The sequence below is a fragment of the Rhineura floridana genome, chromosome 5 (genome assembly GCF_030035675.1).
Source record: "Rhineura floridana isolate rRhiFlo1 chromosome 5, rRhiFlo1.hap2, whole genome shotgun sequence".
NCBI lineage: Eukaryota > Metazoa > Chordata > Lepidosauria > Squamata > Rhineuridae > Rhineura > Rhineura floridana.
In genome coordinates, this window is record NC_084484.1 from 102774447 (window position 1) to 102787311 (window position 12865).

The following is a 12865-nucleotide window of genomic DNA, read 5'->3' on the forward strand; positions in this document are numbered from 1 at the left end:
ATTAAAACTGACCGGGTCAGGGAGGGAGGGCTGGAGTGGGCAGGGGAGGAGGAAGGAGGAAGAGGGGAGGAGAGGAAGAAGGGAGAGGAGAGGGGAAGGAGGGGAAAGGCAGGTCTGATCATTTTCATGTTTATTGAGTTCAATGGGATTTACTTTTATGCAGTCATGGTTAGGATAAGTAAAACTGACCATGGGGGAGGAGGAGGGGGAAGGGGAAGGAGCAGATTGGAGGGGGCAAAGGAAGGGGAAGGGGAGGGCAGGTTTGATCATTTGCATGCTTATAGAGTTGGGTGTTATTTACTCCCATGAAATCATGCTTAAGATAGGTAAAACTGACCATGGGGAGGAGGAAGGGGAGGGGAAGGAGGGGGAGGGGAGGGGATAGGAGGGGATAGGAGGCAGGAGGAGGGTGGGTTTGATTAGTTGCATACTTTTTGAGTTCAGTGGGATTTATTTCTGTGCAATCATGTTTGAAAATGGAAATGGACTGCCTTGAAGTCGATCCTGACTTATGGCAACCCTATGAATAGGGTTTTCATGGTAAACGGTATTCAGAGGTGGTTTTACTATTGCCTTCCTCTGAGGCTGAGAGGCAGTGACTGGCCCAAGGTCACCCAGTGAGCTTCATGGCTGTGTAGGGATTTGAACCCTGGTCTCACAGGTCGTAGTCCAACACTTACCTGGGGGAGGGGCAGGGAGGGTAGGAGGAGGGGGGGAGGAGATTGGGTGGGGTGGGCAAAATGAAAGCATTGTGAACAGTATCATTGCTTTTCAGCATTTCCCTAACCTTTTTATTCTACAGCAGGCACATGTAGCCTCCCACCCAAACCTGTCCCTGGCGACATCCACACCAGGCCTTTATTTCACTTTGGACAGTCTTGGCTTCTCTCAAAGAATCCTGGGAAGTATAGTTAGTGAAGGCTTCTGAGAGTTGCTAAGAAACGCCCTGTTCCCCTCACAGACCTTCAATCATAGGGGCTGACTGTTAAACCACTCTGGCCACTGGAGCTCTCTCAGGGGAATAGGAGGCTCCTCTCAGCACCCTTCACAAACTACACTTCCCAGGATTCTTTGGGGGAAGCCATGACTGTCTCACGTGAAATCAAAGTCTGGTGTGGGTGTGGCCCCCTGATTAGCCAAGCCCAGCAGCTGTGAGTCTGGCTTTAGAACACTGACAGTTGGTTCTTACTGAGCATGCCCGGCACTATCATTGAGTTCAAGCCAAAATTTCTTAAATTAATTAAAAATCAGCCAGGCATTTTTTTTAACTTTTGAACTGCAGAGGATGAAGGTCAAAGTATGGGGCAAGGTCAGTAACAGGATTACAGGTACTTTGTTAACATGGCTGATTTTTAATGAATTTCAACAGTTTATGAGAACTCTGACAGAAAGAAGTCCAAAAGGGCTCTCGTTTTTCCCCTCTCATTTTCGACTTTGAACTCTCTATTCTCTCTGACTGTTTTGTGTATCACCATGAAAATTTACAGGGTTGTTAAGCAAGCGTTTCTGAGTTCAGGACTATAAGGTTTTGTTTTGAAATGAGCTTATGGGAAGCATCAGAATGGTATGGGGGTATTTTCAATTTAACATTGCGGAATGTATGGAATATGCACAGCTCTGGATATTTAATCCAGGCATATAAATATCAATTTGCCCTAGTCACTTGTGTCAAGAATGAATCTCTTTTAGGAAATTAGGTAGATAACCCTTTATAGTTGGAGACTGGTTCACGTTGCTAATGGGAACCAAGTGTACAGATCTCCTGGTGATTGCTTTGGAGGTCATAAGAACTGGCTATATAGAAAATAACAGTACATGCAAGTAGAGTATTTCTAAGATCACAGACCTTAAAAACCATTTAAAAGTATGATTGTCATACCAATTTGTATGAATCGGCCCTACAGACTAGACTTCACAAGATCAACACATCATGGAATACTTAATACCCATGATTGTTGATGATGTGAATTCGTCCATAGCGTACTTTCAGGATTTTATTTGGGGGGGGTGTTTAAAAAGATAGTTTTTAGTAGAATGTCACAATTTAGAAATCTAAAACAACTCTTGGGCAGCAATCCTATATATATAGTGGCCTGGTTCACATGATCAATTCTGTCTTAATAAGCCAGGATGTAGATGAGCAACATGCAGGTGCACACAGCTGCTTTCCTGCTGCTTTGCCCTTCCCTCTGCATGAGCAGCTGAACAAGCCAGGATTAAGCTCTGAACCATAGGTTCTCATGACATGCAAGCTCAGAAATTAAGATTAATGCCTTCTAACCGACCAGGATATTAAGTTAATTTTAAACCATAGGTTTATGTTCTTAGTATAGTGTGCTGTAAGTCTCTGAAAATAGGAATATTGGAAGCTTGCTTATGCCAAGTCCGACCACTGGTCTGTCTAGCTCAGTGTTGACTACAATGATGGCAGTAGCTCAACAGGATTTTAGATATGGTTATTTTCCAGCCCTAACTGGAGATGATGAGAATTGAACCTGGGACCTTCTGCATGCGAAGCATATGCTTATCATTGAACTATAGCCCTTCTCTATATGTCTTTCCTGTCAGCATGACTGAAAGCAAAGAAGATAAGAGACAAGTGCATGTTCTGCAGATTTATTTATTTATTGTATTTATTATTACATTTATATTCCACCTGTCCTCCAAGGAGCTCAGTGTGGCACACCTCCCAATTTTGTTCTCACAACAACCTCACGAGGTAGGCTAGGCTGAGAGACTGTGACTGGCCCAACGTCACCCAGTGAGCTTCATTGCCAAGTGGGGATTTGAACCCTGGTCTCCTAGATCCTAGTCCAGCTCTCTAACCATTATAGCACACTGCTCCACAATTGAGAAAATTGGAGGCAGCGCAGATTGATGCATAGAGGTTTAGGTCTTTACCTTATTTTGAGACTACCAACCACCATGGTCTAATGTGGGAGGGAGGCTAATCTGTGGAGCTCTAGATGTGGGGCTGTATAAATATCTTGGGGAGGATTCCAGTTGCCAAAAGTACTTGAACAGAATATTTAATCGGGGGGAAATCAGTAAAGTGCCCTTAATGGGGCATAAGTGTTCTCTTTAAACAAATCTACAGCTTTACTTGAACATTATTTTATTAGAATATTTATAAATATTGTAAGACTGGGTGGTATTCAGTGCTAGTTCTACTCAGAGTAGACCCATGAAGTTGATAGACATGACTAATTTAGGTTCATTAATTTCAGTGGGTCTACTCTGAGTAGGACTTAGTTGAATACAACCCATGGTAATTAAATAGCATCCATTTCACTTATATTGTTTAGACTATAATTTCTGCTGTATCACAGAATAAGATATTCTGATGAATAGCCACCAGCACTGCAGTGTACTTAAAAGAGTACTCCAGGCTTTTAAAGATAGGCTTAGGCTTAGGGTAACAACATATCCCTTTATTTCTGCTGCTGCTGATCTACCTTAGAGTGTCAAAGTGCAATAACAGCTTAAAGCTAATGAGTATAAATAAACTCTTGCAACAAAAACTCCCAGTTTTAAAAAAATAATAAATTCAGGGTACCATTTGTTAGAAGGTAGAGGTTAGACATCATTGAGCAGGCAGTCCAAATAAGAGAAAAAATCCATATCTGACTTCATAAGAAGGTTCTGCTGGATCAGGCCAATGGCCCATCTAGTCCAGCATCCTGTTCTCACAGTGGTAAATCAGATGCCCATGGGAAGCCCACAAGCAGGACCTGAGCACAAGAGCACTCTCCCCTCCTGCAGTTTCTAGCAACTGGTACAGTATTCAGAAGCATACTGCTTCTGACTATGGTACAGGCAAAGCATAACCATCATGACTAATAGCCTTTGATATACTTATTCACCATGAATTTGTCTAATCTTCTTTTAAAGCCGTCCAGATTGGTGGCCATCACTGCCTACATACTTCAGAGGGCACCAGCCTCAACAAATAGATTATACCCCACTGAATCGTGTTCTTGGGTCAGTAGAGTAAGGGAGGTGGTTACTGCAGCCCCACAGTTTGCTTCAGCATGGCTCATGTCCCATAATTCATGGTATCTTCCTTTTTAAAAAATGTATTGCCTTATCCCTTAAATTTTAATGCTTAAAATGTTTTCAAATTTTGAAACTGAAGTCTGTCTGGCACGCAATTCTCTATGGACTTCTTCATAATATCCTGCTAGTTTTATTTCTGTGGACCTACTTATTGACACATATGAAAGCATTAAATAACTTGCTGTGTTTTTCTGTATTAGAGAAGGGATTCATGTTGTTCAGGAAAGCCATTCAGCTGTTTAAATTCTGTGTGTAAATGATGCTATCCCCCTTTTAGTAGCTGGGATAGAAAATGAAACCATCCTGCATACTGGATTCAAAGTTAAATACCTAGTTGGAGTTCATGGTTCATCTATTTGTATTTTTTCGTAACTTGGCTTGACTCCTTGATTTATGACATTTGGGAGTTGCTTTGGTTTATGGACTGTAGAACTAAATTGGAAGAAAATACAGGGTTGGATCTAGAGGAAAGCTTGCACAAACTGGCTTCCCCAAGGGTTGGGAGACCTGGCTGAATGGTGTGGATTATGGTGCAGGGGGAATGAGGAAGAAAGGGAGAATCCTTGAATATCGGTGGAAGTACCTTCTATGTATGGGAGCTTCTTCCCCTATACTATAGCCCACACCATTTAGCAAGATCTCCCACCCTTGAGAGAGTCTTCACAAAGGGGACTACTGGGGTGAAGCAAGAAAGGTAAAGTCACTTTCAGACCGCCCTGTTATGCATGCTTTTCTTTGAATCCAGTCCAATGTTGTTTTCTTCCAATTTAGTCCAAGTCCCAGTCTAGTAGAGAGTAGTTCTTTGATAGCATTTACACTAGAAGAGCCCTGCTACAATCCTGTTTTCTTACTACTGTTGTACAATTTGCTGGAAAACTGTACTCATATAGTATATGGTATATAATGAAAACAAAGCCTTAGAGTTCAAAAGCAGTTAAGGCACAATTTGCACCTCAAGGGGAAAAAATCACTTTGACCCAATGACTTACAGATTTGATAAATGCCTGATGAAGTGCATGTGTTAAGTACACTACACAATGCAAGCAATTTAACCTAATCTAATTACAATTGGACTAATAGGCTGTTTAAATTATCCATTGGATGTAAATAATCTGAAATCTTACCATGAAAATAAATTTACTCTGTTTTATTCCATGTTGAGAATCTGTTTATAGAATAGTTGAGAAAAACATGTTGGGATAAAACATGGGATAAAAAGGATTCTAATTTTTAAAGTTTTGGGGAATTTCATATTGGTTAATAGAGAGAACTATCACTTGAAAATAAATTGAAATATGCTAACTGAGGAGTGCATCTCCTCTTGTGAATACATTGCTATCTTAAAACTTAGCTTGTAAGCATATCTGTGGCATGCTGACTTGCAACTAGATAGAAACTTCTTTGTAAGCAAATCAATCTTAATATTTTGTAGCATCAGCAACAATCCTGAAGAACATGTGTGAGAATTTTTATAAATATTCAAAGCCAAAAAAAATTCGCATTTGTGTTGGAACATGGAATGTCAATGGCGGAAAGCAGTTTCGAAGCATTGCCTTTAGAAACCAGACTCTCACTGACTGGCTTTTAGATGCACCAAAGGTAGCTGGCATCAGCGAATTCCAAGGTGAGAGTCATTACCATGTTATCAGTTTGGGTTAGATTTTTAGTCACTCTGATCTTTGTTCTTTAAAATAATTACCAAAACTTGTAATTACCAAAGCTTTGTATGTTAACTTCAGATCGGCGGAGTAAACCGATTGACATCTTTGCTATAGGATTTGAAGAAATGGTAGAGCTAAATGCAGGAAACATTGTGAGTGCAAGGTAAGTGCCACTGCTGTGTAAAACAAGCAAGTTACGCAGATTTTGTCAAACTTTTAAGAATTTTTAGGAAAGCTTACTGTTATACTATATACCTCACCTAACCATCAAAGTATGACTTCCTAATTATGATTTGCCTATGTCTGGGCGGTTAGCTTTGCATGTCCAGCAGGGCTCTTATCTCTTCTCTAATTGCATCCCATCTGCAGCATATCACAAGTTAGTAGCAGCATCACAAAACAGTATGCAGTGTAGCAAGTGTAGGGGTGAGGTGGGGGAAGATATAGGACAGTATTAAAAAAACCTTGAACTTGCATTATGCATGCTTTCTTCTAAATTGCAGCCCTACATTGGTTTGTGCTGGCTCCAAAATAGTAAGTCAAATTAGAAAAAGTTATTTATTGAAATAGGCTTCAACTGCACAGCTCTTTTTGTCATCCCTTAGAAAAGGGACTATATGTTTCTTCTTACTTTGCTCAGCAGGATGCGAGATCAGCATTTTTTTATTTTGCTTGAAGACTTTCCCTGTACTGAACCTTGGTTGCATTTCCTCCCTTTCCTGGAGCAGTACCCACTTGCTCCTCTCAGGTGTTTTTTCTTACTTCCTTGTACCTTTACTGTCTCACCTTTCTCCTTCCTTGTCTTCTCCCGAATTTCTTCCTTAGCTTAAAAAAAAAAAGGAAAACGGGGAAACTATTTCTTTCTGTTTATCTTTGTCCATCTCTTTGGCTCTTCTCACTCTTCTCCCACATAGCTTCAATGAGGAAAGGGAACTAAGCCAAAGCCGCCTACTCCATGACGCACTCAAGTATGGTCTGAAACAACTGTGAATAATCAGAGTCAGCTACTAGCACCATCCAAAGGAGGCCATCCACTCCCCTAACCTCATATGCCACCTCCAATTCTACTGCTGTTTTCTCTGTCCCTGTGGTGGTAATTGGACATCCATCTCTGGTGCAATTCTCCCAGGAAGGGCATCTCTTGCTGATAGAGATGTGCCAGACTTGCCCCCTCTCTGCCCATCACAGAAGGTTTGAGCATGCACCCTTCACAGCTTTGGATGACAGGCAGTGACCTACCAGGCTTCTCAGCACAGCAAACAGTTGGTACCATCTTCATTAGCTGCCAATGTCATCCTTTCTGATGTTTTCCACAAGAGGATGCTGGATATTATTAAACCTATTGAAACAAATGGCAAACATTACAGTACCAAAGACTATACTAGCAGCCAGACCAGGAGCAAGGGGATCAGAGAACCTATATTTTAGAACAGGCACCTTTCCTTGGTGATCCTGTGATTTCCTCCCTCTCTCCAGGAAGGGCAACCCGCATACTGGACCCTATTTTATCCATATGGTAAAGTGGGACATTATAGCTGGTCACACCAGGGAATTGGCTTTGATCCTGCAAAAAGCTCCATTGCTGCTGGGGATCCCTTTCTTTCTCCTACCCTTGAGGGTTTAACTTCAGAAGAGAGAACTTTACTTCCTCTTCCTGTTTCAGAGCTTCCTGCTATTGACAGTCACTCACCTGCCAAGGAGAGGACCCTGACTTTCCTGATCCCCATCTTAGATTAGAACCCCAGTGGTCACAGGCTTCCTTGATCTCAGCTTGTTATCCTCCTGCACCAATCCTGCACCCCCTCGCCAGGATTTGGTATCAAAAGAGGGGGAGTGGAGTTCTGAATCTGATGGGGAGAAAGTTCATAATCCTAGACTTCTCAGTGAGCAGAATTTCATGTCTCTGTTATCCAAAATTCTGTAGGCCCTAAATTTACAACCACCAGTCCTTGAATCAAAAATGCCTACGAGGTATTATGTCCTGCCACAGTTCAAATCCCTTCAAGGGCCAGTTTCTTTCCATCAAGTCTTTAAGACATCTGTGGGCCACCTTGCTCCACAGCAGAAAAAAATAACCAAATGGTCAAAAAGCACTTTGCATTAGAACAAGAAGATGTTGTATGACCCACTGTGGAATGTCTAATTTCAACTCTTGTTTCAGGATCTATTCTTCCTAAAGATAGGGATTCTCTGCTTAAGGACACTTCTGACCATTGTTCTGACTTGGCGTTAAAGCACATTTTTGCTAGAGAGGCCTTTCTCTGATTAGATGACCTGCTAGACCACCCCAACCAAGTGGCAGAAAACCACATAGTTTTCCTGGCAGATGCCACCTTCAACTCTATTCAGCTTGTAGCTAGTGCCAAGCCAGCCTTCAGCTCATCAAATCAACATTCAGAACCAGTTTGTTGCTGCTGTTCCTAGCCCTAACCTGGAACCAGACTCTGTGTCCTCAGACAAACAAGACACTCCACAGTTGAGGGACCTTGAGAAGCAGACAGGATTCCTCGAATCCAATGCCAAGAGTCTCCTTGAGGGGCCCTCTGGGTTGATACCCGAAGAATCTCTGGAAATGTTAGAGGAGGTGAAACCCCCAAGTCTTTGAAACTGCTGGCACCAGAAGCTTTGGGTACAGGCTTAAGAGCAACAGCCGAGAGTCTGTGGTCTTTTTGTGAGTAAAGAGTCTGCTTATGGGTATGCAATCTGATACTACTACTACTACTACTAATTTATTATTAATTAATTAATTAATTAATTTGTATCCCACCCTTCCTCCCAGCAGGAGCCCAGAGTGGCAAACAAGGCACTAAAAACACTTTAATTAAAACATCATAAAAACAAATCTTAAAATACATTAAGACAAAACAGCATTAAAAACATTTTATAAAAAATCTTTTTAAAAGGGTTAAAAACATTATTAAAAACATATTAAGCAATTCTGACACAGACACAGACTGGGATAGCTCTCAGCTTAAAAGGCTTGTTGAAAAAGAAAAAGAAAAGTCTTCAAAAGGCACCGAAAAGATAGCAGATAGCCTGCCTACTTCAGTGCTTCATATCTCCTTTGCTCCAAGGCTTCCACCTTGCTCTTTTGGGCTGAGAAGTCCCTGAAGGCAGAATGCATTTGAAGTATCCTCATCACAGTAGAGGAATGGCTCAGCCACCAGCAGATATTTTCAAGGGAATGGCAAATTAACCTGGAAGTCCATGGCATTTCAGCCTCACTTTGTGTGTTTGGAAGTGGACTTTTTGGCCTGCAAAAACAGCCATCAGACCAGGAGGTGTTTCTCTGGATACCTCTCGGTGGTGGCAGAGACAGTGGATGCCCTCCTAGCACTGCAGCCTCAGGCTCTTCTCTATGCGCTCCCTCTTCTTGCTCAGGTTATATTTATTTATTTTAAATTTGTATCATGCCCTTCCTCCCAGTAGGAGCCCAGGGTGGTAAGAAAAACACTAAAAACACTCTAAAACATCATAAAAACAGACTTTAAACTATATTAGAACAAAACATCTTTAAAAACATGTTTTGTGCAAAGATAGGGTAGTGATTTTGGTGGAGCCCCACTGGCCTTTGTGTTCCTAGTTCTTGGAGATCCTCCAGCTTGCAACTAGCCCTGTTTAGGCAAGGCCAGCTCCTGCACCTGAATCCTGACTAGTTTCAGCTAGCTGTCTGGAAACTGAGCAGTGGCCCTTCTGACATTTGGTCTCCCTCCAGAAGTAGTAGCCACCACCCTCACCTTCAGGTGCAAATCCATGTCAAAAATCTAAGAATCCATTATAGAAGGCTTACCACAGATGGTGCAAACTATCTCATGTCTCCTCAGCTGCTGTGTTGATGGGAAACCTATTAGGCTTCCTCTGAGCAGGGCTTTGAATGGGTCTTTGGGCCAACACCTTAAAGTGTTGAGCCTCTACTTTGTTTGCTCAATTTCTTGGAGCCTATGCCTTGTTACACAGATTTCTGCAGGGTGCCAATTTCTAACCCCTCCCATCATCCATTGCCTGCTATAATGAAACCTCCACAAAGTCCTTTGGGCTCTATAATATCCTCCATTCAAGCTTCTGTGGTTAGGGCCTCTTCAGCTTCTCTCCTTGAAGGTGGTGTTCCTGATCCTGTAACCTGCTGAATTTTGGAGCTCAGCTCTCTAGTCATGTTTTTCACACAGGCGGTTGTACTTCATCTGGATCACACCTTTATTCCAAAGGTCAACTCCTTTTCCCCTCATTCTCAAGTACTGATGCTGCCATCTTTTTGTCCCCAACCAGTACACTCATCAGAAAAGGCCTTTTCTCCAGTGGGCACCAGGACACCTCTAAGTGGGATATCATCTTTCTCTCCTGTTGCTTGAAGCAGGAAAGAGTTAACACTCCAAAGGACTCTCACCTCAGCCCCTCCCATGGAGTGTTAGTTTGTTTTCCTGCCTTGCTTGAGCAGTACTGTTTTTTGCTCTAGAGTCTGGCTGGCTTATATCCTTCTTTAAATTCACAATTATTTCTCTACTGTTTGGATCTTCTGTGTATGAATGTCTTTTTGATTGGTTTGCGCTTGAATGTCATTCACAGATATTTCTTAATGAATTTGTGTGTGTGTCTGACCCACTACACTTAGATAGAAAGGTGATATCTGCTGTCTAGCCTGGTGGCTGAAAGCTGCATCTCATTTGTCTATGAGACTTTATGCTTCCTGGCTCCCCACTACCTGACAGCACACTACACTTGATCAGCTGCCACTTTGGCAGCTGCTTCTACCGATGCACCCTTACCTGAAATCTGCCAGGCAGCCACCTGGGCATCAGCCAGTACCTTTACTCATCACTAGACTCAATTTACATGCCTCCACAGAGGCTGCTTTTGGAAGACAAGTGTTCAACACGTTCTCTTCCCTCCACATGCAGCCACCTAAACACTCAGCTACCTAGTTGGATACCTCCCTCACCCAACTTAGAATGGAAAGTCGGGAACTTATTCAACTCAGAATCAACATTCACAGTATCTGGGAGATGTCCAAGGCCCATCCATGTAGGTGCCTGCCACTGATCACACTTACATCACACCTCATGTTTAGTTAGATTCTTCAATGCCCCAGAGGAAGTTTTGTGATGTTACCAGTCCAGTGCTCCTGGGCACTCTGTATTTCCATTGGGTCCTTTTATTTCTTTTGCTTTATTTCTCCTTAATGCTTAAGTGCATCATGATTAGGTTGCACCTTTTAAAAATGCTGATCTCTCCGCTTCTGGGCAGTAGAAGGAACAACAACCCACTTGGGCACCTCCTGGGTACTCAATTCAAAACCAGCATTCACGATTCGTTCCCAATATTCCATTCTGCGTTTTTCTTTGGTCTCCAGATCTTTCCAGTTTTGAGTAAAATGATGCAATTTGTCCTTTCTATTTAGTTTCTCTTTGTTTTTCATTATCTTTTTGTTGCTTTGCCAAAGTTTGTGAGCGCTTGCATGCTGTAAAAACTATGTTTTTCCCCCACACACTTTGGCAGTACAACGAATCAAAAGTTATGGGCTGCTGAATTGCAGAAGACCATCTCAAGAGATTACAAATATGTTCTGCTGGCTTCAGAACAGTTGGTCGGTGTCTGCCTTTTTGTATTCATCAGACCACAGCATGCACCATTTATCAGGTCAGTGAATAGATACGCTAAAACAAATTTCAGGTTGTTTAAAGTGAAATAAGTGATGTTGATAACTGTAGTATTTCAATAGCATTTTAAAGTTATTGTGTTATTGAACATACCGAGTCAGGGCAGCCTAATGGCTTGGAGATGACTTCAGGAGTCAGTATTTTCGATAATAAGAGCTGGTTGAAGGAACATTTCTTCCCCATTGCCACCTTTTTCACATTTTCACATTTTGATGGTTGGCTTATACAAGTGGTAAAGTGTTTGTGATATGTATCTGAAAATAGTTAATCAAAAACAAAAAGGTTTAATCTTTCTAGTCTAGCCTTCTCCTTGATGTTTTTTCTTTAATGCTGAGCTTAAATGGGAGGTTGTGCTTGCAGACATTTTCACCAGCTGTGAAATGCATCCCACTTTAGCTTTTTTTGGGGGTGTGTGTGAAACTTTGAACAGGGTCAAAGTGTTTGCAGCACAGTTCATTCCCTTCACTCATTCGAAATGCAGGTAATGGTTCCTGAGAACAACCATGTAGCCATATCAGATTGGCTAGTACCACATTAGCCGTATTTCCCCTCTCCAAATTGACTGGGATTACAATCCCAGGAACTAGAGATTGTAATTAACTGCTATGGAAATGATGCTAGAGGAGCTCCTGTGAACAGGTACATAACAAGGTAAATAGGCATGGGAACTTTAGGAAATATTTTAGCCTCTACTTCACCTTGAACTCTCAATCATTTACTAAAAATTCATGCTGGGGAATATTTGACCTGAAGTTTATTATTAGTAGGGAGGTTTTATGGCCTTCTCAGTGGCTGTGTCAAGGCTTTGGAATTTGACTCGCGCTCTACTTGTTTTTGATGGTGCATGAAAACATTCCTGTTTAGACAGGCGTTTGGTTTGTTGAGGTAATCTTGCTGTTGCTGTTGCTTTTAACTTCTTGTAATTTTTTTAATCTGCTGTTGGGTTTTATATGTAGCTGCTTTTACTGATGGCTTTTATTTTTTATAATATATTTTTTAAAAAAGCTGTGTACTGAAGTACTTTGTCCACCAAGGTTGGTTACAATCAGTGTTCTATCCTAGTGCAATGGTTGATTCAATACATGCCATATTGTAGCACAGGTGTCTCAAGCCTAGTGCTTCCAGATTGTTTGGACTAGAACTTCCATCAGTCTCAGCCAGCACTGTGTAGGCTGGGGTTAATGGGAGTTGTAGTCCAAAACAACTAAAGACATCAGGTTGGGGAAGGCTGTTTAGTGGCAGAGCATCTGATTTGCATACAGAAGGTCCCAGGTTCTTTCAGCATCTCCAGTTAGGGCTGAGAATGGCCCCTGCCTAAAACCCTGAAGAGCTGCTGCCAATCGCTGTAGAAAATACTGGGCTAGATGGACCAATGGTGGAAGCCTGGAACAAAGGGCTGATCTGGGACACCATGGTTGGGACAGCGTGGATTGAGCTGAAGGCTATCAGGCAGTCAGATGAGAAAGGCCCTGGGGAGTGGGCTACACTGGAAGC

The 12865-nt window shown here is 42.0% G+C and overlaps 1 protein-coding gene and 1 long non-coding RNA gene across 14 annotated transcripts in view; one reads left to right on the plus strand and one right to left on the minus strand.

Annotated features, from left to right (window-relative positions):
* The window catches only part of SYNJ1 (synaptojanin 1), a 113508-nt gene that overhangs the window by 42056 nt on the left and 58587 nt on the right, over nt 1–12865 (plus strand). For all 13 annotated transcript variants that reach the window (XM_061627798.1, XM_061627810.1, XM_061627797.1 and 10 more), the window contains 3 exons: nt 5489–5680; nt 5796–5880; nt 11211–11351. In XM_061627798.1, the coding sequence (XP_061483782.1) occupies nt 5489–5680; nt 5796–5880; nt 11211–11351 (418 nt within the window). The remainder of the gene's footprint in view (nt 1–5488; nt 5681–5795; nt 5881–11210; nt 11352–12865) is intronic.
* LOC133385222 (uncharacterized) overlaps nt 6220–12865 on the minus strand; it is a 70289-nt gene continuing 63643 nt past the window's right edge. The window contains exons 4-6 of the long non-coding RNA XR_009762819.1: nt 11465–11625; nt 6957–7056; nt 6220–6542 (exon numbers count right to left, since the gene is read on the minus strand). This is a non-coding gene — a long non-coding RNA (uncharacterized LOC133385222). The remainder of the gene's footprint in view (nt 6543–6956; nt 7057–11464; nt 11626–12865) is intronic.